We start from the raw sequence: 22339 nt of genomic DNA on the forward strand, positions 1-22339 counted from the left end.
CATACCGTGTGGGCCAGGTCTGTATAAACACAGAGATACAGTGGAAAAGACAGCAAAAAAATGCTTTGAGTTACACTGTTCTGCTGTCCTGTGGTGTGGGAGCTGAGTCAGCCTCTCCCTTGGAGCGTGTGTGAATAATGGATGAACACCAGGAGGCAGTAGGCTGATATCTGTGGTACGTCACGGATGCTGAGGAGGAAGCGGGGGAAGGGGACTCCAAGCCAATACGCAGCTAGCATCAGTAGAAAGAGGGAGGGAGGGGGGGGGGGTGAGAGAGGGAGAGAGTGGTCTGCTGAAGGCAGGACGGCAGAAGAGAGAACAAGAACTGACTGAGGCAAACATGTCATCTACCTTGATCCACTCCCTCTGGTTCCTCCTGGTCCTCTTCTCCAGAGGCATCGACACAAGTAAATAACCGTTTTTTATCATTTGGGGGTGTAAATGAACTGGGATTCTTTTCATTTTCAACCTGTTCTCTGACTAGCTGGCTGTTCATGTGACCTTGGAGACCGATAACTGAATGTGACAGTGTGTCTGTGTTACAGCAGTACTGCATGTTGCAGAATAGACATACTGTACCGTGTTATATTCCCACTTTGTAATGGATGTGAGGTATTTTGGGTTGTACATGGACCGCAGTTTACACTAGTATCCTGGTTGCGTTGATGTAATTTCCTCTGCAAGGCAACATTTCTTTTATTTTCTTTACTGAGCTAGTTGAGAGGATGCACTGGTGAAGTCAGGTTTACTCCAGAATGCGCCACTGGCACTTCATAAAGCACTTCAAAGGTTGTTGTGTACTCAATTTTTGCCATGACATAATGAATGTCACATAACATGTTCAATAGTAGTAGACAGTGCTCTGCACAGCCAAAACAATGGCAAGGGCGTAAAGGGCGGCGACTATACAAACAGGAACAAAGTAGAACGTTATCAGAAGAAGCATTTGAAAATTAGTTAATTTAATCAGGGTTTATGTAGTACCAACAATGCTCATTATAAAACACTGAAAATGAAGCATATTTCCCTTACAGCTGAAACACCACCTCCGTTGGTCCCAGATGACCCACCAGCACTGCTTGAAAAGAGTGTGGTCCTTAAGGGTGACTATACATTTAGCAACAGACGTTTTTGTCATTTAACAATGGGATAAACACTGGGGTGAAGGTTCTCCTAAAGGATTACTATGTTGTTAGATCCATAAACTGTAAGATATTTTATTGCTATCTCTGCTATTTTACAAATACAACGCCTCAGGTAGTTATAAACATGGACAAGATAACAATGGTAATTGAAAGGGTTGAATTAAGTAACCATGAAGTACAAACATATTGATTAGGTTCCTTCACTTTTACAAGATGTTTAAAAATAGCTGTCTCATTCCGGCCTGTTTGTTCTGTGCTTAAATTCTCATCCAAACTTCGAACATACAGGTGACAGTCATGTTGAAAATGTTGAACTTTTGGAACCCATCAAGGTAAAGTTAGACTGTACCTGGACAGGTAACAAAACCAAATTGCCCAACATTACTGGGTATTGGAAAAAAGATGGGATTGAAATTGATAACACTCAAGTCAGAGTACAATTGGAAAATGAGCGGTATAATCTCAAAAAAGTGTAAGTATGAGTTTGATTGTTCTGTCAAATTTAGGGATTTAGGGAACTGACATTTGCGTTTGGAATCTTATGACTTGCATACATTCAAATGTTTAAGTGTCACAGTATTATAAAGATGTTGTCAAGGAGAGAACATGACAGTGCTTTAACATAGTATTGGCTATACAGAAATGCACATTACGTTCTACAAGTGTGTTGACTCAGCGATAGGAAACATAATGTTTTAGTTCGTCAGAGTTGTGGTTCTTATCCTATAGTTGTGACAATCATTTCTTTCACAGGTTCAGCATTAATAAAGATAACCTGGGGGATTACTCCTGTGTCTTTGTCGGTTCACAAGATGGGGCGAAAATAGACTTCCATTTGGCAGGTAGGCCAATGTCCTCTCATTCCACTTTTAAACGTGTCACAAAATCACGTTTCACAGTGTGTCTCATTCACGGTCATGTGTACCAGCGGTCTTCAACCCCGGTCCTCATGGCCCACTGTTCAGTATGTTTCTAGATGTTTCCCCGTTCCAACTCACCGGATTCAAATGAATAGTTGTCAACCAACCTAAGTATTTGAATCAGGTGGGTTGGAGCAAGGGGAAACATCTAGAACGTACAGGAAAGTGGGTCCAGAGGCTTTTCAAGTAGGCAAAATATATGTATGTGTTGAAGTATTGAGAAGGCAATGTTGGTGGGTTATAGCTCAGTGGTTAGAGGATTTGACTGCAGATCAGGTTTAGACCTTCCCTGTGAGTTACATTGCTTTGGATAAAAGCACTGGCGAAATTACATTTTCGTGATTACTTTCCCAGCACCAAAGATGAGTGACATGAGAGACAAGCCAGTTGTGAGCTATGTTGGTGACTCAGTGGTGATTGATTGTAAATCAAAGAAACCTCCGGTCTATTGGCTCTGGTATAAAGTCAATGGGACCGAGAAGGTGAGTAACACACCACATAGCCTTGATGGTACTCTTGGGCACTGTGAAGGAATATGACTAAGTGTATCTTCTGGTGCTTGGATCTTTCAGGAGCTTATTGACACGGGAGCTAACTCTTCGCGCCACAGGATGCATGTCAACGCCGAAGGGTATCATTCCAAACTGACGGTGCTGCTGGTGAACGAGTCTGATGCCGGGATCTACTCATGCAGCGCGGTCTTCCACATCGGCGCCAGTGAAGGCCACGTGGAACTACGGGTTATCACCTTCATAGAACCCCTCAAGCCTTTCCTAGCCATCCTGGTGGAGGTTGTCGTCTTGGTCTTCCTTATTCTACTGTGTGAGAAACGCAACTCGCGGAAGCAAAACCACTCAGGTAAAACCAGTGGAACAACCAGAGCTTGTTTCATTTCATGTGGGCAGGTTATAAATCTTATCATTAGAAATGGGGCTTATCAACATAACCTCCTCGACATCTCGGGGGTGACATTGTGTTGATAAACACAAGAGTAAACTGTCGTTCTTCTCAGGAAATGAAAATCAAAGTGCCCAAACCAGTAAGCTGTAAGTATTTTTAAATCTGTCAAAATGTGTTCATTTATCAGATGATTTTATCCAACGCAACATAAAATTGGTGTATAATAACAGTCTCACAGCGGATAGTGCCAAGAAACATCGATCTATTTTATGATTTCAGGGCACAAGGAGAAAATGGGATGGAAGAAAGTTCCACAATAAGACAAAGAAAGATGTAAACATCAACAGAGGTCAAAGTCATATCAGGTTTGATCTGTTTCAACTCATTTTCATCAGAATATAAAATTCATTTACATTCAAGAAAGAATGTTTTAGCATTTGAATTCCAAACTGCTTCCTGAAATAAACCATAATGGATTCAGTCACTGGTAAATCTATTCATGAAATGTTCCTAGTGCTTTTGTTTTCAGAGGTTGAGGTATTTTGGATGATTATTGTTGCAAAACTATGGCCACAGTCTGTCACAAATGAATAGTTGCAATGTATTTTGTAACCCAAAGAAAAGTGAGTCAGCCTTACTGAATGAGGAGTTCCATATCTTTCTGTATGCTTGTGTTATTCATGTTTGCTCCGGTTCTTCCATATCCTGCTTGAGAACATATTAGCACTAGGGGTGGGCGATACTGCAAAATTTGGTATTGATCCGATACCAAGTAAATACAAGGCCAGTATTTGGCGCATTGGCATTGCTTTCCCCTACACAAAAGTAGATCAGATGCTTTTCAAAGTAAAAAGTATCGGTATCGGCAATACTGGCCCTGTATTTACTTGGTATCGGATCGATACCAAATTTTGCAGTATCGCCCACCCAAAGTTTGCATAATCACTATGATGTAAAGGGAGTTGTGTACTGAATGTAAACAAGAAAAAATTTAAATGTAGGTATTGATCTTTTCACGCGAGTATCGATCAATACTGATACCAATGTTGGTATCGATACTATCGATACTTTAGATCGATCCGCCCACCCCTAATAAGCACTGTCAATGGTTTGTGGACAATTGATTAATCACTTTTTAATTAATTGAGTTTTACATCCACATTTTTGTTGCATCTTGAGTTTGTGTTTGCTGCTAGTTTTACTTGTACTACTGCACTCTGATTTATGTGTGCAATGCCTTAACTCGGCAACTTTAAAGCATTTGCTAAATGATAATTACATAAGGTACTACACTACACTGTTCTGGGATTCTGTTAACTTCTGGTGTCTTGGTTGTTTGTATCCAAAAAGCAGTGTGCCTATACAAAATCCATACATATGGTAATATACATTAGATATAACCTGTGTCAATTTTTGATGTGTTATCTCTTATCTCACTTATCTCAATCTGTGTATGGTTCTCACGTAATAAGCTGTTTTGCACCATCTAGTGGCAAAAAAAATAAACCAAATTCAAACACTTGAGGCTAAACTCGACCCATTTAATGTATTTGTATTTGAGTTAAAGTGAAACTATTCATTCTTACAAGCAATTAACCATCTCACCCAAATATTTTCCAACATGAATATACACTATATATTTACCATACACATTTGTCATGTATGATCATGAGTTACAACTTCAAAGACTCCCTGGTGCAGTCTCATTCCTGATTCGTCCTATTCACGGCTTGTTCATCAAGAACTGAACCAGCAGTTTCAGCACAGAGTCGTCCAGGCCGATCACAGCCCCATCTTGGACAGATTCATACAGACGCATGCTCGTTGTCCCCCAGAGAACGTTCTTCCTCGGGTTCCCTGAGTCGGTCTCCGCGGACAAGGCCAGTGTGTTCAGCTGATAGCAGAAGAACGAGAAGTATTGGCCGTCTGTGATCACAGCCTGGGACACGAAGGGTCTGGTCACATCCTCGTAGCTCCAGAAACCTACGGATATAGAGACAGCAAGCGTTATCACAATTAAGTTTCATGAATTTGCTTCCACAGCTGTTTCCACCACTATGGAGAGGCATACAAATTTAGGAATGCTAGATGTCTAAAGCAGAAACCAGTCACGGCAAATATCTTGTTGTAGGAAACGTTTGTATCGGTGTATGGTGACTCTGCACATGGGAAGGTTATCTGATATTTAGGCAATGACACCCTACCTTGATACATGGCCTGGGCCCCAGTCCATGCAAAGAGACTGGCAATGGCATTGGACCTCAGGAAGACCTCGATTTGGTCCTCCAAGTTACGTTTGATCATGTTGTCTCGGCGGTACCGGTCCGGGACCAGGTGGAACTGGGTGTGTCCATAGCAGGCCGGGTCAGGGACCTTGGCACCTGGATCGACGAAGATGTTAAGATACTTAGACTTTCCATGTACCCAACAGTGTCACAGACCAACGATAGTTATGGTTTACAGCCTCGTCATTTCCAGTGTCGTCGGTGTCGACGTTCGTGTCTTACCTGTGAAGATGTTGTTGTCGTACTGCTGTCTGAACATGGGCAGCAGGTCAGGAGCAAACTTAACTTCTGGGACATCTGCTGTGTTTGATGCCTCAAGTGGGATGAACTGAAACACAGGGATCAAGCCGATATGGATACTGCCTTTGACATCCGACGGGTCTAACTCCAGCTGACTTGTTAGAGCTACATCTAATAACCATCCCTGAGTTGTCATTCATTTTGCACAGTGTGTGTGTATTAGTATAGATGTGTAATTAGTCTAACTCATACCTCTGGAAGCTGTTGATGTACCCTAATTTGACTATGTGGTTTGTCATCTATCTGGAATCTGATGGGCTCCACTCTGCCTCTCCGGTGTCCCCTAGGGATGGTCCTCTGCCCTCTTAGCCAGTAAAAGTTGACCTGAGGGTCCAGGTCTGCAGGGCACAACATCGACACAAACGTCACCTCAAAACAATGCATTATGAAGACCTCACTACTTAAACGGACGATTTGTGGGACACTGAGATAAAGCCATAAACAATCCCACTCATTTACCTAGGCTTGAACACTGAAGCACAGGGTTGTGCTTTGCCAGTGCATAGGTGAGTCCAGACATCAGGTTCCTCAGGAAAGGGGCCACGTTATGCTCTTGTTCTCTAAACATGAAATGCCTGGGTTTCTTCATGTACCAGTTCTCTTGCAAAATAGCATTGATAAAATGCAATCGTATGTCTGCATATGCATTCTCATCAATAGCGGCTGATGGTGATGAAACACTCTGCAGAGCGTCAGGGGCCGACTCATCTTTACTCTCGCTTACGATTGAGAATTTATCCGGTAAGCCAGGTAGGTATGCGGTCTTAGTGAAATGCTGGTACCACTTATCGGAATTCAAAGCGAATGTCTGCGGATGCAACACGTATTTCTTTCGCTGTATTTTAGTAAGTAGCTTCAATTTCTCCTGTACATCATTGGCAGTACAAACTTTGTTGACGTGCTCTTCTAACTGACGCTTCTTTGCAGATTTACTTTTAGCAGTAAGAGAAGGTACTATGGGAGGGTATGCTGGCTGCTGTATTACTGTCTTAGTATGAACAAGTCGTCCGCTTCTGAACAATAATCCATTTTTATAAAATACTGACTGCAAGGGCAATCGCGTGCGGGTAGCCATGTTTTAGCGTGTCGTTGACACTTCCGCAAACTCTTCTTCTGTTTCCTGGTGCATCCACCTTAACCGTCCGACACTGCCATTATGGTACCACGTAACGCCCGGTTCAGAAACGACATGAGATCACGCAGTCTATGCATGAGATTCTACATGGGGTAACTACAAAGTTACCCAAAATCAAGACACGTACAACGTGTGACGTTTCAATTATAGATCGCTTTTTGATTTATTGTATATCAACCGAAAATATGTTGAACACTGGGAAACGTTTCGAATGTTGAACGCACCAAAGGGGGCAGAACCTATCTTCCGGGTAGCGACAAAGCTTGTGGGCAAGCTGCAAATCAAACCATGAATTTTTGTAAAGGCATTCGGTCCCACGTCCGGATAAGTCTGTGCTATGTCAAGCCTTTACACCCTGCGTGTCGAGCATCAGAGGTAGCTATTTTGAGAATGAACATAATCGCTTTAATCTTAAAGATCATCACGTTCTTGTCTTGGACTATTGATGATACAAACGTTCAGTCCAGTTGTAAACCACATGTAGATTGCAATGTGCCTAGGTCTAGGACAACTAAAGCTGTCCTTTAAACAAAGTGTCATTGTGAATTTACACGCTTTACAATTGTCATAGAGACACCTCTGCACATCAAAAAACGACGAGGTGCGTCTGGCGGAAGAGGCGAGCAGGAAATATGGGTCTCCAACTCCAACCATTTTTTCCAAAGTGATTGACAAGAGTATTCCTGCAGATATAATTTATGAGGATGAAAAGGTACACAGATTTCTTGAGTTACACACACACTCTCTTTCAGCTGATACGAATGACGACCTATGGCCTCCCCAAATATGTAATCTCAAATTGTTTTGCAAGCAGACATTTATTGACTGCATATAATATGGAGCTTGGACAGAAGTTAGGAAGTATGTCAATACACAATCAAAGGGATTAGATAAGACTTTCAAAGATCAGTTTAAGATGTTTTGTGTTGTTTTTCTTTTTGCAGTGCGTTGTCTTCAGAGATATCGGCCCTCAAGCCCCAGTGCACTTTCTGGTCATTCCCAGAGTCCATATTCCAAGAATAAGTGAGGCCAAAGATGATGAAGCTGAGGTACTGATTTACATTTTTCAATGTATAAAATGTTCAGATTGTCAGTGAGACATTGTTTTTTAGACCTTTGTCCCTAATGTACCACATACTGTAGATGTTCGTCAGTACACCTTTGATAGAGAGAAAAAAATGGCATATAGGAACAGAATATGTTTCTTATCCCTGTAATATTTTCTCAATCATCAGCTTTTAGGGCACCTCCTGGTGGTTGCAAAGAATGTGGCAAAGAAAGAGTGCTTAGAGGAAGGTTACAGAGTGGGTAAGTGTGGTCAAATGTAAAAATCCGGTACGTTTCTTTTATTACTTGCATTACTGTTTTCCAACGTGTTTCTGTTGTCTACAGTGATCAATGATGGGAAGCATGGTGCCCAGTCCGTGTACCACCTTCACATCCATGTTCTGGGAGGGAGACAGATGAGATGGCCTCCTGGCTAGAAGATGTCTGTCTTTGTCCAGGATGAGTTTGTTGACCTTGGCCTTAGAGAGAAGTTCATGATCTGGTTGAGAAAAAAAATCATTATTTGAACCGATGTGGACAAATGATTTATTATGTATTCAGAAGAATGTAAATAAATGTACAGTGAAAATAAAAGTCAAAATGATCAATTTAGTCATGTCTCATGTCAAGTCCAAAGTAGGCTACCTTTATAAAAACAAGTTGAAATATGTAGCCTAATATGTATGTTATAGAATCGTTTTGTTGAATTCTGTCAAATCCTTTTTTACCGCTGTCCCATGCTTGCTATTACCATTTTAATGCTGTCGCTCAAATTACCTACACTGTTTTGGCAGACGTCCAGTCTTGAAGCTAAAACAGGAATGAGTGTCAGTATACTGGTGGTACGGGTGGTTGCACTGAATGACCTTGATGGCCAAAATTAACTGTAGGTTACGCTGTATCACCTGAGAGCTGGTTTAAACTCTCACCTATATTTACAAAAGCAACTTTGCAATGGCACTTGTCCAGTCCCCCATGACAGGTTTCTTGATTGAGGACAACACACTATTAGAAGGGGGAGCCAACGACCACAACATGCACATTGTAAATAATGTAGAAAGGAAACAAAATGACATTTAGCATTAGTCTATTAATTTAGCTAAGTGAGCTTATGAATAAATAATATATTAAGATATTAATTGAATGCATTCAAATACATTTACTGAAACACCACTAAGATAAAGATAGAATGGATCAGGGTAGAAACCTTCACTTCATATGTGTTTCAGTCAGACCTGAAAGTTACATAATACCTTCATAGACTAAAAACTGGTGGGTCAAAGTTTCATCTTTCCCCATAAATATGAGTAAGTGATCCCCCTTATCAATTCAGTGATATCCCTTGTGATCTCAATATCAGATAGTTTGATTATGTGGTGCTTCACTCAAATCTAGTGAGCAGTGTACTGACCCAGTGGGAGACATTTAACCTTCAAATGACCCTTTGCAACTACATGAAATTGCAAATACCTTATATGTTGAAGTACATCACTTAAAAAATCTATAAATGACATGGCCCACCAACTCTTATCACGAGGGATCTCTTCCAATGTCGATAGCAAGAAACATCCGATCATAGTGTTCTTTACACTATCCAATGTCAGTCCAAGTCTGCTGCCATAATTGACCTTTGTTCGAGGAATTCTGTGGATAGTTAACTTGTAATGTGAACCTTAGTAGGTGTAAGAAAGATTGATTGTGCAAGTTGGGACCTGAGTGGGTTAGACCAGTCATACAACAGGACCTTCAGAGTTTTATCAGTGTGTAAGGGGCCAGTCACATAGTCAGTCAGGCAGCACTACACCCAGCGTTTTTTTCTTCCTACACCTGACTGCACTTGTCTACTTGATGTCATTTTGCAAGTGACACTGTCGCTGTGCCTGTCAGAAAGGTAGGCAGCTACATGAAACCCTTTTGTTTTGTGACATCTGACATTCTATTTGCTGGTTGGGTTGGTGATTCTCATATTATTTTGTAACTTAGAAATCTTTTTGGTGTGTAATTTTGGACTCGGAACTCTATTTAAGTGTTGTTTACATTTGCAAAGACAACTATGACAGGTTAACGTTTCAGATTGCAAACTATGAATGTTCTCATATGTCATAGTAGACTCACAGTCATGTATATGTCCTCTGTTTTGAAATGTATTCATGTCAGATATGTTTCTATGGTTTACTCAGGTGTTTGGTACTGCAGTGCTTTGATTCACTGCTAACCGGTAGACGTTATAGACCTACACTCCAACTATACTGTTTGAATTTCCAACATAATCACAGGTTACAAGGAGCAAATGTTGCCTTAAATATACATCTATATATATGCCTGTGTGTTTGAACTTAGCACCAGTGACCTACATGTTAAGGCACAGGTGCAGGACTGGTGCCTGAGGTGTCATTGTTTGGTCAACAGAGTCTGGCTTCTTTATGGTTTCGTTCCGTGAGGGGAACTTGTTCAAGACTAAACTAACACTTCTGGTTGGATCTCCCAACGTTTTTTTGGCCCCCTGTAAGTATGCTGAGTATGAGCATGTTTTAATGACAGAAACAGATGGAGTCTGTTGAAACAGATTGGCTTTGTATACTTTTGACACTTCATCATTTGGATGGCAGAATGTGGCTTCCTGTTAAAGGGATGTCTGTCTAAGATGCCACTGAGTCTGACCCAGTAATGTAGGAAATACTATTCTCACTGACATGTCCATCCATGAACAGAAGTGGAGACATGTTTGCATAATTCAGTTAAAAGGTTGTGTGGTTACTTTTCCATTGCTCAAACCAAGGCTATAATTTTGCAATTATTATGAACTTTGCCCTTTAGAGATTATGAAGTTATTTCATATGCCAGAAGTTAGTCCCATTGATTTATATTTTATACTAATGTGTGTGTGAGTGGCTTGACTGATGATTTGATTGAATTATTAGCCACTAATATAATATGAAGTATTGTGAGTACATATTGACATAGACACACATCATTTCTTGTAATATTGATTTATGTCTCAAATGGGATTTATGTGGATACATATAACATGCAGACATAGTCATTTATAGGACCATGATAGTGATCATGTGAACTATTGTGTCCTGGTTCTAAAATAAGACCCTGTTTATCTCTACTGATGAGTCGTGCTGGCAAGGGCTTGACTTCCAGATGCTGTACTACAGCTTAACTCCACTAGATGGCCTCACTTCACATCCCGACGCTTGTGCGTTGAGGTATCCCTAAATATAACATCACAGCATTTTCATTATCGGAGAACATCGTCGATATTTGATCATGTTTCTGTATTTTCCATGTTAGTTGATAGGCAGTGGATACCCCAACTTTTTTCCATGCATTAAATAACTAGAACTCCTGTGTAGCCTACCCCTGTTAGAGTCACTTAACAGGATTCACTTCAAAGATAAGATAAGAGTACAGAGATATGTTAGCAGTTTTGACCAAGGTTATCTTGTTATTTCTCAATGTAATTTACTTGGTCAAAAGTCAGTCTTCTTGGCTTGTAGGGAAAAGGTTCAATTTAGGCTACAGATGTCTAAACTATTTGGCACAAACTGACAGGTTTCAACACACTGCTCTCTGTCCATTTAAGAAAGTGACCACTGACCGCGCGTCATCAGAACTGTCTGTCGTGTTGCAATGCTCACTATGAATGGCTCATATAAAGATCTGGTGGGACCATTTCTTGGGGACATTTGTGGAATACCAGCAGTGTTCTGCGTGTGCGAACATTGTGTCCATTTGAAGTTCAAAGGGTTTTTCTGAGTTATTCGTTTTTTTGTTTTCAGTTGATTCAACATGATGTCTGAAGAGAGTAATTGTATTGCAGCCAATGGGCTTCCTGTTATGGAGGATGATTCTGAAAGGTACCCGACTAATATTTCTCAAACACAAAGACAATACGCTTGAGTTATCACAGAAATACTGTGTGTGTACTCAACAATCAACAAATGACAGAATGTCATGGCTTTAACAATTCATGCATCGTCATTGTCATTGTCATGAGCTGTATTCTAATCCTGTTGTTACCTTGGAGCAGCATCCCCACACCAAAGGCCCAGTCACCACTAGACTCCAAACTCCAACACATCGGCAGCCCCTCCAGTCCGCTGGCCAACGGAGGAGTGGAGGAAGCGGACCCCGAGCCTGACGAAGGTGAGGCTCCAGACACTGGGAGCGGTGACTCTGCACAAGAAACACGCATGCCAGACACACGGTCTAGCCTGCAGCCGGACTCAGAGTCTGATGACCAAGGTGATACTAGCCAGGAGACAGGTGAGGTGGCAGCATTAGACCCACCCAGCCCAGCTGAGGCCCCGGCCAAGCCACCCCGGTCCCCAGGACGAGAAGGACCCTCTGAGGGAGGTTTTGCAGGTAGGGCCCCTCACCAACCCAGAGGGACATGGGTGATATCATGTGAGAAAAGTCTGGATTTTTGCATCTGAAATCACATCAGTTAATGATTAAAATGGAGAAAATGAATTAATCTTTGACATTTGACATTTTTCCATTCTTTTTTTCTGTAAAGCGTGTGCTCGATGTAAATCAAATCAAGATAATTTCCAAATCACAAAATCTGACCAAACCTGATGGACTGGTGTCGAGCTGCATTCCAAAGCTTTCTTTTTCCCCCTGAGGTCACATTACACGACCACAATTTTTTTTGTATCCCTATGACAATGAAGCGTGAGAGTCTATTCACTTTTCTTAGACAGAAGCACACACCCCCAATTACATCCCTCCCTCCCTGGCTCCCTCCCTCCTTCTTTACCTTCCTCCTTCCCTACCTCTGCGCCAGATCACTTGTTCCGAGCTGAGCTCTTTTTGTGGGGAAAACTCTGCATCCTGCTCTCTGAAACTGCCACCGATGTCAGCCAACCTCTGTCCTTGTTGTCCTTCCGTAACAGAAACCAAGCCGATTCCTCTCAACGCGGCCTCGGTATCTCTGGCGCCGGCTGACAGACTATGGAGCACGGTCAGGGACCAGGCGGTCACGCTGAGGATGGAAGAGTCCGGGCCCGGCTCAGAAGCCCCCATGACGGTCCACCAGATGTTCCTGGAGACGGTGCAGAGCCACGAAGATCACCCGGCTCTGAGCTCCAAGATCGAGGGGGAATGGATCGCCCTCACATGGAGAGAGTACTACAACCAGTGCAGAGTTGCTGCCAAAGGCTTCCTCAAGGTCTGTTTGTTTATGGAATTATTGCGTAGCGCTAAAACGTGTTCCTCCACTCATAGCACCATGCAGGTGTGACCTATGGGAATGCTTGTGGGCCCGTGATGCTTTAGGGTTTCTAGGTGGCACTGTTGTTGGATTGTTGTTGTGTCTGGTAAAAATATAGACAGTCCCTTGGCACTCACCATGGAAAATACTTTTAGAACTGTGCTCCCCTGGTCCTCAATCCTCTGGTGTACTCAATGTGTATTCTTTAGATTTCTTTGGATAAAAGTGATTGCTAAATTAAGAAAAATGTTCATGTAAAGTAGTAGCTTTCTATTCATGTGGTGAAACCACAATCACTTCCTGAAAATACTGTAGGTTCAAATCTGACTGGAAATTCCTTCGGTATTGATCACTTGTGTTCTTATTAACTAAATACGTTTTTTTTTTTAATGTTTACTTAGCAAGTTGTCCCATTGTCATTTTGGTCTCAGTGTAAGAATGGGCTGCTGAAAGCTAACACTTGGGTGTGTGGGAATCAAAGGTCATGTTACTTCTCCTGTTTCACGGTCATATATAGGACGCAGGAATAAGTATCAAAGCATCGAGTAGGTCAAAAATAAATATGACTGCACGTGTGCCAGTGTCTCACACCTTATTCATTTCATCTTTTGCTATCTACGTTTTCTCTGTAGTTGGGGCTGGAGCGTTTCCATGGTGTTGGTATTCTGGGATTTAACTCTCCGGAGTGGTTCATCGCAGACATTGGCTGTATCTTGGCTGGGTAATGTTGCTCTGTAATTAGCCTATGATTGCCCCCATCAACATAAAGAGAAAATACTTGGTACAATATGTTGCTCGAATATGATTCTGAAGAATTGGGAAAATTCAATTTCAAGGAAATGTAGTTCAATTAACATACACAACATGGGTCAATAAAACAGAAGAATCATGTGTTTGCTTAGCTTGAAATTCCTGTGTGGCACTGAGGAGAATTGATCTAGTCAGACTGGCCAGTGGACATGTTGACTCAGCAAACATGTCATCATAAGGTCAATGACACCCAGACAACCAGCTTCTTATACAGCTCCATAGTGCCTTTTCATCCCATTTAACAAGCCCTATTCCGAACACAATAGCATTTCATTAATTCCATCCACTCATCTTACTCAGATGTGCTGTGTGTGTCTCCTCAGGGGCCTGGCTGCAGGTATTTACACCACCAATTCTCCCGAGGCGTGTCAGTACGTGGCAGAAAACTGCGAGGCCAACGTTCTAGTGGTGGAGAATCATAAACAGCTGCTAAAGATCTTACAGGTCAGGAACCAGCCTCAGTTCTAGATGACATGGATCCTTGTTCCGATGTTCCGAGTTCTTACAAGAACCATTCAGACACTCAGACACTCTTGCAATCAAAATGTTTCCTAGTTTGGTGAATCCCTATAAAATGATTAACCTAATAGTCCTACAATATTTTCCCTCTTAGGTTAAAGACCAGCTACCTCATCTGAAAGCCATTGTTCAGTACAAGGACGAGCTACAACAGAAACTACCAAACCTCTACACGGTACATTTACAAAAATTCTGATCGACCAACAAGATCATTTCAAACCATGCAGAAGAACACCAGCATATCAGCATTATATCAGCATACCTGACACACCATACACAGAGCATGCCCCATCTGACCTCACTGCCTTCCTCCACAGTGGGCAGAGTTCATGGCGCTGGGGGAGGCGGTGTCAGATGAGGAGCTGAATGCTGTGATTGACAGCCAGAGAGCCAATGAGTGTTGCACGCTCATCTACACCTCAGGCACCACAGGCAATCCCAAAGGGGTCATGTTGAGTCACGACAACGTGAGTATGTAATTGGCGTTCTGCTCAGTATTACTCCTAATGTATTGTAGTGGGGAATCAGGATCATATCTTTGCACACAGTATTACTAAGACTCCATGACTTATCTTCAGGTTTTAAAAACACTCTAAACTAAACAAGACCCAGGAGTTAACACTAACGTACTACTTCTCTGGCCTGCTTATGTGACCCAGATCATACATTTACATTCAGTACATACAGTACATACAGTCAATTAGCAGACGCTCTTATCCAGAGCGACTTACAGTAAGTACAGGGACATTCTTCCCGAGGCAAGTAGGGTGAAGTACCTTGCCCAAGGACACAACGTCATTTCGCACGGCCGGTAATAAAACCGGCAACCTCCTGATCAATAGCCCGATTCCCTAACCGCTCAGCCATCTGACCCACCATCAGATCACCTGGATAGCCAACGCTGCGGGTGGCATGACAGAACTGAAGGCTGCTGAGGAGGTGGTGGTCAGCTACCTGCCCCTCAGCCACGTGGCCGCCCAGGTCAACGACATGTGGATCTGCATGAGAGTCGCCGGAACGACTCACTTCGCTGACCCTGACGCCCTCAAGGTCCAAATCCATGACATGTCAAAACTCTTACTATAGGAATCACTGGAAATGTTTGATCCAATGTACGATGCAGACGCATGAAACAGATGCACAGATAATGAATACAAATATATGAATTCATATAATGTATATTTAAATTGGGATCAAACTCTGATTTTGACATTATTTGTGTCTCAGGGCTCGTTGGGTAATACCCTAAAGGAGGTGCGTCCCACCAGCTTCCTGGGTGTCCCTCGTGTCTGGGAGAAGATGCAGGAAAAGATGAAAGCCATTGGTGCAAAGTCATCTCCATTCAGGAAGAGAATAGCAGACTGGGCCAAGTCTGTAGGACTCCAGTACAGCTACAGTGCCATGAGCGGGTAAGGTTTAGAGTGTTAGGGCAAAAACTGCTGTCCAAAGAATAAATATAGTTAATTCTTAACTTTAAAATACTATTATAGTTTAGCATTCAATGATGAGTAATAATGTCAAATGTAATTGTGTGCCATGCTGGTTAATGATTGTTTTTTTTACTCCACCACACCGAAACGCCTCCCCTTGTCATGTCAAACCAGCACCATAACCAGCTGTGTCATGTGACTTCCTGTTGGTTTTGCTGTGGAATGCAGGGAGAACGCAGTGCCCTGGGGCTTCATGCTGGCCAACAACCTGGTCTTCAAGAAAGTCCGCGCCGCCCTGGGCTTCGACCGCTGCCGAGCCTGCTTCACCGGTGCCGCCCCCATCACCAAGGAGACACTGGAGTACTTCATGAGCCTCAACCTCCCCCTGTTTGAGCTGTATGGCATGAGCGAGAGCACCGGACCACACACCATCTCCTGGATGGACGGGTACCACATCATGAGGTCAGAGGCCCACACAGATAAGGGCGTGTCGGGAGTGTGAAGTAGATCGCTGTCCGACGTGACAGGTCGAGAAGTTGATTTGTCAACAACTAAACAAACATGCATGTCCTTCATGATGGGAACTCGGAACATGGTGAGGTCAGTGGCCCACGGAGATAAGGGCTTGTCGGGGTGTGAAGTGGATCACTGTCTGGACTGACTGGCGATGATGGATGGACTCAGTGGGAGGAGGCGGGGGGGGGGGGGGCGGTTAGGACAGGAGATTGTTGTTAAAGGATCTTATAAGTAAAATATCTGATATTTACAATTCACTTGAAGCCATCTTTCTTCTCAGGAAATATTCATGGAGTATGAATAAAATATACACGGCATATAGCATTCCTGTATATTTCTATGTCGGTCCTAAATCTTTGTTTTGCCACAGCTGTGGGAAGGTGGTGGTAGGCTGTAAGACCAAGCTGGACAAGCCGGATGAGGACGGGAACGGAGAGATCTGCTTCTGGGGCCGTCATGTCTTCATGGGCTACCTGAACATGCCGGACAAGACGGAGGAAGCACTGGACCACGAGGGCTGGCTGCACTCAGGAGACCTGGGCAAACACGACAAGAAGGACTTCCTGTTCATCACAGGCAGGATCAAAGGTAGGCCGTTTGGGATCACCTATCGGTTCATTGGAGCGTCAATAAAGAGCCATTGATGGAAAAATGCTGATGACAGGACAGACGAGCAGTCATGAATGTGGCTTGTGTCCTTACAACCGAGGCAGATGTGCATCAGCAACATGAATGATGTGTCTCGCTGAGGTGTGATGTCACTTCCACAGAGCTGATCATCACGGCCGGGGGTGAGAACATTCCTCCTGTGCCCATTGAGGACGCAGTGAAAGCTGAAACAGCCATCATCAGCAACGCCATGCTGCTGGGAGACAAGCTCAAGTTTCTCTCCATGATGCTCACTCTCAAAGTAAATCTCACGTGTTTTGGGATTCTCACGTGTTTTGGGGGAGGGTTATCTCATGTCTTTTTTCTCTCAAATAAAATCATGTCAAATGTGTGAAGAAAGACACCGGCAGATTAGTAGATGCATTTTTGTGAATGTCCTTATTCCGTCTCTGCAGTGCGTTGTGGACGACAACGGCGAACCCACAGATGAGCTAAGCCCTGAGGCTGTGGAGTTCTGTCAGAGACACAGTGTCAAGGCAACCAAGGTCTCGGAGATCATAGCCAATAAGGAGCCAGCCATCTACCAGGCCATCCAGGAGGGAGTGGAGCGAGTCAATGCCAGGGCTAACTCCAACGCTCAGAAGGTGCAGAAATGGGTCCTTCTTGACAAAGACTTCTCAATTTCCGGAGGAGAACTCGGTATGTTTGTTTTTGTATTGTTTATCTTTTTGCAGTACGAGTCTGTGGTCGATAGTTACACATCTTTGAATCTTTTTGATTAGTCATTTCCTTGTTTCATCCATTTGATGTTTGCTAGGTTGTTGGTTACATAAAGATCTAAGGGTGATACGTTTGCCGTTGTATGTAAAACTAAACAGTTAAGGAACAAGGAAGCCGTCAAGCAGTAGAGGACTTACGTAAATGATTTTATCAAAATTCTTCTTCTGCATTCTTGTGCCAAGCAACATTCTAGCCTTTTGCATAGTTCAAACATTCCTTCATGCTTCCTTTGTGAGATTAAACAGTCGGGTTAACTATATTCACCATATTGCAGGTATTTACCAAGGAAAGAAAGAGATACCAAATATTTTTGGTCTGTTTTTTATATTTGTCTTTCTTCTTCTTGGTATTCTTTTCAGGTCCTACCATGAAGCTAAGAAGACCCGTTGTGGTGAAAATCTACAAGGACACGATAGACCAGATCTATGGAGTGACACAGGAATAACAGTGGATCCCAAAGACACTGGAGAACATTGAAGACCTAAAACTAGGGCGATCACATGACTAGAAAAGGCCTTAAGGATATTTAATGTTTTCTTAGAGATTGTTGTGCGTCTAGCAACTAAGCATGACTATGATCCTCCCATTGGTTCCTACTCCAAATAACTATTTAAGCAGTTATGTACATAAGACTTCGCAACAAGGATATTTGCACTTTTTGTAAATAAACGGTATAATCATTGCCAAATCTACTGTACTCTCTTGAGAGACTAGCTTGCACTTTGTCCGAAAATCTGCAAAGCTGAACTTTGGAAGACAGTATCATGGGATTCCAGCTTCCACGCAGCATCCAAAATGGTCACAAGATATACCTCTAGAGTTTAGAAATGTGTTCAATAACCATTAACTTTTTTGGACGCTGGGTTGAGAAACCGTGATGAATTGTAAGATTGTAGAGTAATTACGTAAGACTAACAGCATGGGGGGGAAATCAGATGTTCATAGTTTACTCAGTGCCTCTCCATGTACAGTACCAGGAATATTGAAGTGTTTATTTTCTGACATGTTGTAATGAATTGAATCAATAAACACATGATAGGCTAAAGAGATTGTGTGGTATGTCAGCTGTGACTTTTTATATATGGGAGGCAACTCCCCTCACATGACTTAGAATGAACTCTGCACTAGTATTTTATAATGCCTTAATGGGTTTATAGAGACAGCTTTGCTGTCAGCCAACTAACAATATTATATGGATGTTTAGCGTTACCTCCGCACTGGCCAATGGAGTTGCTACTCCAATGTTCAAAACAATTCATGAGTGCATCGTTTATTTTTCACTTTAAATACACTTCAGTGTGAACCCATCAGTCATGTTGTTAAATCCGCCTCTGTCCCACATACAAACATTTGAATTATTGAAATCTTTATCACCATCATGGCGAATTAGGGAAGACTCAATTAAGGAGATGGATATATCCCTGGTGTGTGTGGTCTTGTAATAGTCTGTAATAGAAGCTTGACTACATACATTCTTAATACATAGGTTTGTATTAGGTAACACTGAAACCAAGCACCAAGCAAGCATACAGTATAGTTGCATAGTGAAGTATGCAAAGTATTGTGTGAATAACTGAAAATGACAATACAGGAACACTGTACAGTAGCTACGGAGAAAGCTAAAAGAACCTGTTACCTTTGACAGACAGGCTTGGGTTGGGAAACTCAAACCGGTTGCCATTCCATGCTGGAGCTGAAGGCCATGCCATAAAAAAAACTGCTGGAGTTCAAAAGTTACATTGGGAATCCTTGAAAGCAACCTTGAGTAAATGTTATACTAAAACCAACCAAAAGGTCAGACAGCTACAACTAATTTCTCAATTGATTGCAGGGAAAGAGTAAAGCAAAGGTTGGCAGTCAGGGCATAAAATCTCTGCAACAGCCTCGCAGGATAAGTCATGACCTACTCTGCAGTTACCCTTCCAAATTTGGCAGAGAAACAATCCTATGAATGTTTGCCCCTTGTGGTAAAAATATACTATGACAATTGTGTTTACCAAGCAGTTGTACCTGAAGTGAATTCTGTGAACTGACACAAACATCCTGTAACTGTATAAACATGCATGTGAATAAATCAAACAAACACATGGGTTGTAGAGCTAGTTCTGCAAATACAAAATATAAAATTTTATTTTTATTAAAATGAGCATAAACACAAATAATTACAAGTGGATAGCACAAAATGTTAAGAACAAAGTAAACAAGGCAAAGGCAAAGCCAAAAGCACATTCAAGTTAAATCTGATATATCTATATTTGAACACATAATTTAGTGCATTTACTTCTTAAGGCAGAACAAGATGGCTTATTTAGTTGTTATGGCAACGCCCTTCTTGAACCAGGCATTACTGTTGAGCAGTGAGAGCATAAAGCGAGCAACATCACCCCTGGCAACAGCAGTTCCTACGGGTAGTCCATTGGAGTCAGGGACAAAGTACCCCTCGTGGGTTAGGAACTCTTTGGCTGAGGAGAGGTCAAGGGTCAAAAGGTCAATTTAGCCAAGCCTTCAAAAACAAAAAGGTAGTGCTGCAAGATGCCAAGACTAGTGTGACAAAGAGCTGAATTCAGACAATGATCCCTAATGCAAGGCAGTTGTCTTAGATTATCTATGACATTAATAATAAAAAAGTAAATGTATAGGAAACTGGAGCATACACAGTGTACCAAATCAAGCTCTGGAGCTTAGCTGTCCACGAGGAACAATCTTCATGTTCCAAACATTTAAAAAACACACCTCAACAAATGTGGGCTAATTCATTCTGAATCCGTTTGTGTGTCTTACCTGTGGCAGGTAGATTCTTAAGCCCAGGGGGTCGAACCACAGTCCAGTTGACCTCCTCTGTCTTCTTCAGGTAGTGCTCCATCTCAAACATGTTACTGAGAACACTCCGGATCATTGGCAGCAGGAGGAAGCGGATGAGGTAAGATGCCCGCAAGCCTGATTCGGCTGGAGGGGGAGGTATAAATATGAATAAAATATATAGTAATGTGCTTGTTGAGGCAGTACAAACAATCTGACCAAGGCTGAAAACACAGTCCATTATGATTGAAACCTACGTTGGCTAATTACTTACGCTCAGTGTACCACGAGGTCATGGTTATGATGCGGTTGACTTTGGCCTCGCGCATGGCTTTAACCATCGCCCTCATGGAGAGGGTGTAGCCCGTGACACCGTAGAGGACGGACGGAGGGAAGCCGAGGCATGAGATAACAGCATCGTGTCCTTGAAAGTGCTGCTTAAGGCTGTCCTCTGAGAAAATGTCCCCCTCAACAACCTGAGAGAAAGGATTAGTAACTTTCTTGGCATGTAAGGGTTAAGGTTCAAACACCGTACAAGGCCTCCAGTACTGTGGATTAGTTTAAAAACAGTTGATAAACAAAGACAAGATCTGAATCTTTGTGTGTGTGTGTGTGTGTGTGTGTGTGTGTGTGTGTGTGTGTGTGCAAGGAAAACACAAATGTAGGTCGATAGGAAACAGAACTAGCGTCTAAGTGAACTGACATTAGAAGAACAGCATTCCGGAGACATACCTTTAACTGCTCATGATGCACTGTGAGTTTCCCTGGGTTTCTGACTATGGCTGTGACAGCGTGTCCTTGCTGCAGGGCCTCGGTCACCAAGTATTGGCCCGTCTGGCCAGTGGCCCCCAGCACAGCTATCTTCATCCTCAGAGTCTGAGGAAACACTTCCCGTTTACAGCTGCAAAGACACTTCACAAGCCCAGTGACACAGCTGGTGGACTCGAGAACACGCCCATGTTAATCGTTGGATGAATTGTGAAATTGGCATGTTTTTTTTTTTTTTTCTGATTTTATGTAAGAATGCATACAGTGTTATCGAAGGACAAGTGAGGATTTGACTTATGGGCATTTATAGTGTGTCTTCTTGCACATTAGGTGGCAGTGTACACCACAGTACCACGTGAAGAAGTTATATCTGCAAACTAGTACCTAAACAGAGGATGTATTATACACATTATATCACTGCAGGTTGGAGCAACACAATCAGGATCATTTTCTATTGGCAACATTTTGTTCTTATTCATTAGTACAGCATGACCAACTGAGACGCTGTAATTGGTTTTATCATGGCTGGTTCTCATGACTGCCTAAAGGAAAACAGGATGCACCAACAAACACCATTTTATGATGATGTGAGATTGTGATGTACAGCCTGTTAGTGGCTCTATCGTTGCCTGTGTGCCAATAATTTTCAGCGCAGCCTGTTAGTGGCTCTATCGTTGCCTGTGTGCCAAATATTTTCAGCGCAACTGTGACTAGTTCAGTCATGGAAGTCAGACCTCCAATAAAAACCGGCAACGTGTCACTTGCATGATTAAGTTCTTAGAATTAAATTGCGTTGTATTGTAAACAATTTACTCATACATGATGTGCACCCTGTGTACAGGTACTGCTGGCTAGGTACTAGTTCGGATGCATTTCAGCGAGAAGTTACATTTCCAAGGCAACTGGTAAAGCAAAACCAAGAGAACAGTCCTACGTAAAACCATGTCTTGCTCACCATGTTTAGTTGACTTAGGGTAACGACACTTTGTTCCAAGCGACAGATACAACCCACTAAGTTTATGAAACCTTACTGTTACGGAATAAAGGGCATCAGTACGCTCTGATTTAACAGCGTCTCGACCAGTGTTTCCTTGTACGTACCACTTGCGATGCATTCAAGATTGGCAATGTTTTGCAACGTTTTATACAGTT

At 42.5% G+C, this 22339-nt stretch overlaps 5 protein-coding genes and 1 long non-coding RNA gene across 12 annotated transcripts; 3 read left to right on the forward strand and 3 right to left on the reverse strand.

The window, feature by feature from the left end:
* Positions 1-280: 280 nt before the first annotated feature.
* Positions 281-3910, forward strand: emb (embigin). The gene is made up of 8 exons (XM_047015751.1): positions 281-407; positions 1035-1103; positions 1434-1617; positions 1899-1987; positions 2420-2547; positions 2638-2923; positions 3078-3111; positions 3245-3910. The coding sequence occupies exons 1-8, from the start codon at positions 341-343 to the stop codon at positions 3300-3302; spliced, it is 915 nt and encodes a 304-aa protein (XP_046871707.1). The 5' UTR covers positions 281-340; the 3' UTR covers positions 3303-3910.
* A 250-nt stretch (positions 3911-4160) lies between these two features.
* On the reverse strand, positions 4161-6677 carry mrps30 (mitochondrial ribosomal protein S30). Its single transcript, XM_047015750.1, has 5 exons — positions 6010-6677; positions 5743-5888; positions 5473-5578; positions 5170-5346; positions 4161-4948 (listed from the first exon to the last, which is right to left on the reverse strand). The coding sequence occupies exons 1-5, from the start codon at positions 6623-6625 to the stop codon at positions 4689-4691; spliced, it is 1305 nt and encodes a 434-aa protein (XP_046871706.1). The 5' UTR covers positions 6626-6677; the 3' UTR covers positions 4161-4688.
* A 21-nt stretch (positions 6678-6698) lies between these two features.
* hint2 (histidine triad nucleotide binding protein 2) lies at positions 6699-8359 on the forward strand. Its single transcript, XM_047015752.1, has 5 exons — positions 6699-7060; positions 7257-7397; positions 7630-7734; positions 7921-7993; positions 8078-8359. Exons 1-5 carry the CDS (start codon positions 6974-6976, stop codon positions 8167-8169), a joined length of 498 nt encoding a protein of 165 aa, XP_046871708.1. The 5' UTR covers positions 6699-6973; the 3' UTR covers positions 8170-8359.
* Positions 8360-9516: 1157 nt separating this feature from the next.
* acsbg2 (acyl-CoA synthetase bubblegum family member 2) lies at positions 9517-18665 on the forward strand. 3 transcript variants are annotated; one of them, XM_047015748.1, is made up of 16 exons: positions 9526-9623; positions 10142-10237; positions 11521-11598; positions 11772-11887; positions 12640-12914; positions 13589-13677; positions 14090-14210; positions 14380-14460; positions 14603-14752; positions 15168-15335; positions 15513-15694; positions 15944-16177; positions 16602-16819; positions 17002-17141; positions 17296-17539; positions 17980-18665. In XM_047015748.1, exons 3-16 carry the CDS (start codon positions 11531-11533, stop codon positions 18063-18065), a joined length of 2172 nt encoding a protein of 723 aa, XP_046871704.1. In that variant the 5' UTR covers positions 9526-9623; positions 10142-10237; positions 11521-11530; the 3' UTR covers positions 18066-18665. The 3 variants fall into 3 exon arrangements, with proteins under 3 accessions (XP_046871703.1, XP_046871704.1, XP_046871705.1); XM_047015747.1 differs by lacking the exon at positions 10142-10237 and having other exon boundaries at positions 9517-9623; XM_047015749.1 differs by lacking the exons at positions 9526-9623; positions 10142-10237; positions 11521-11598; positions 11772-11887 and adding an exon at positions 11894-12106.
* LOC124463926 lies at positions 12087-12611 on the reverse strand. 2 transcript variants are annotated; one of them, XR_006955679.1, is made up of 3 exons: positions 12520-12611; positions 12319-12403; positions 12087-12173 (listed from the first exon to the last, which is right to left on the reverse strand). It is a non-coding gene; the product is annotated as an uncharacterized LOC124463926 (long non-coding RNA). The 2 variants fall into 2 exon arrangements; XR_006955680.1 differs by having other exon boundaries at positions 12504-12578.
* Positions 18666-19711: 1046 nt separating the features above from the next.
* Positions 19712-22303, reverse strand: LOC124463965 (flavin reductase (NADPH)-like). Of its 4 annotated transcripts, none has more exons than XM_047015813.1 (5): positions 22143-22303; positions 21152-21295; positions 20694-20895; positions 20402-20566; positions 19712-20082 (listed from the first exon to the last, which is right to left on the reverse strand). In XM_047015813.1, the coding sequence occupies exons 1-5, from the start codon at positions 22143-22145 to the stop codon at positions 19925-19927; spliced, it is 672 nt and encodes a 223-aa protein (XP_046871769.1). In that variant the 5' UTR covers positions 22146-22303; the 3' UTR covers positions 19712-19924. The 4 variants fall into 4 exon arrangements, with proteins under 4 accessions (XP_046871769.1, XP_046871771.1, XP_046871768.1 ...); XM_047015815.1 differs by having other exon boundaries at positions 21152-21320; positions 22143-22298; XM_047015812.1 differs by having other exon boundaries at positions 21152-21331; positions 22143-22298.
* Between the last annotated feature and the right edge of the window lie 36 nt (positions 22304-22339).

Source organism: Hypomesus transpacificus, unplaced genomic scaffold (assembly GCF_021917145.1).
Source record: "Hypomesus transpacificus isolate Combined female unplaced genomic scaffold, fHypTra1 scaffold_31, whole genome shotgun sequence".
NCBI lineage: Eukaryota > Metazoa > Chordata > Actinopteri > Osmeriformes > Osmeridae > Hypomesus > Hypomesus transpacificus.

What these genes read in the sequence shown, in the direction of transcription:
- emb (XM_047015751.1), top strand. Translation starts at nt 341, where the DNA reads ATGTCATCTACCTTGATCCACTCCCTCTGGTTCCTCCTGGTCCTCTTC. An exon ending in GCGGAAGCAAAACCACTCAG is followed by an intron (nt 2,924 to 3,077) that starts GTAAAACCAGTG and finishes CGTTCTTCTCAG; the next exon opens with GAAATGAAAATCAAAGTGCC. An exon ending in AGTGCCCAAACCAGTAAGCT is followed by an intron (nt 3,112 to 3,244) that starts GTAAGTATTTTT and finishes TTATGATTTCAG; the next exon opens with GGCACAAGGAGAAAATGGGA.
- mrps30 (XM_047015750.1), bottom strand. Translation starts at nt 6,625, where the DNA reads ATGGCTACCCGCACGCGATTGCCCTTGCAGTCAGTATTTTATAAAAAT. An exon ending in TACATCAACAGCTTCCAGAG is followed by an intron (nt 5,579 to 5,742) that starts GTATGAGTTAGA and finishes CCTGTGTTTCAG; the next exon opens with TTCATCCCACTTGAGGCATC. An exon ending in GGCCCAGGCCATGTATCAAG is followed by an intron (nt 4,949 to 5,169) that starts GTAGGGTGTCAT and finishes CTATATCCGTAG; the next exon opens with GTTTCTGGAGCTACGAGGAT.
- hint2 (XM_047015752.1), top strand. Translation starts at nt 6,974, where the DNA reads ATGAATTTTTGTAAAGGCATTCGGTCCCACGTCCGGATAAGTCTGTGC. An exon ending in TAATTTATGAGGATGAAAAG is followed by an intron (nt 7,398 to 7,629) that starts GTACACAGATTT and finishes TTCTTTTTGCAG; the next exon opens with TGCGTTGTCTTCAGAGATAT. An exon ending in CCAAAGATGATGAAGCTGAG is followed by an intron (nt 7,735 to 7,920) that starts GTACTGATTTAC and finishes CTCAATCATCAG; the next exon opens with CTTTTAGGGCACCTCCTGGT.
- acsbg2 (XM_047015747.1), top strand. Translation starts at nt 11,531, where the DNA reads ATGATGTCTGAAGAGAGTAATTGTATTGCAGCCAATGGGCTTCCTGTT. An exon ending in ATGGAGGATGATTCTGAAAG is followed by an intron (nt 11,599 to 11,771) that starts GTACCCGACTAA and finishes ACCTTGGAGCAG; the next exon opens with CATCCCCACACCAAAGGCCC. An exon ending in AGCTACAGTGCCATGAGCGG is followed by an intron (nt 15,695 to 15,943) that starts GTAAGGTTTAGA and finishes TGTGGAATGCAG; the next exon opens with GGAGAACGCAGTGCCCTGGG.
- LOC124463965 (XM_047015812.1), bottom strand. An exon ending in GACCTCGTGGTACACTGAGC is followed by an intron (nt 20,567 to 20,693) that starts GTAAGTAATTAG and finishes CTCCCCCTCCAG; the next exon opens with CCGAATCAGGCTTGCGGGCA. An exon ending in TAAGAATCTACCTGCCACAG is followed by an intron (nt 20,083 to 20,401) that starts GTAAGACACACA and finishes ACCTCTCCTCAG; the next exon opens with CCAAAGAGTTCCTAACCCAC.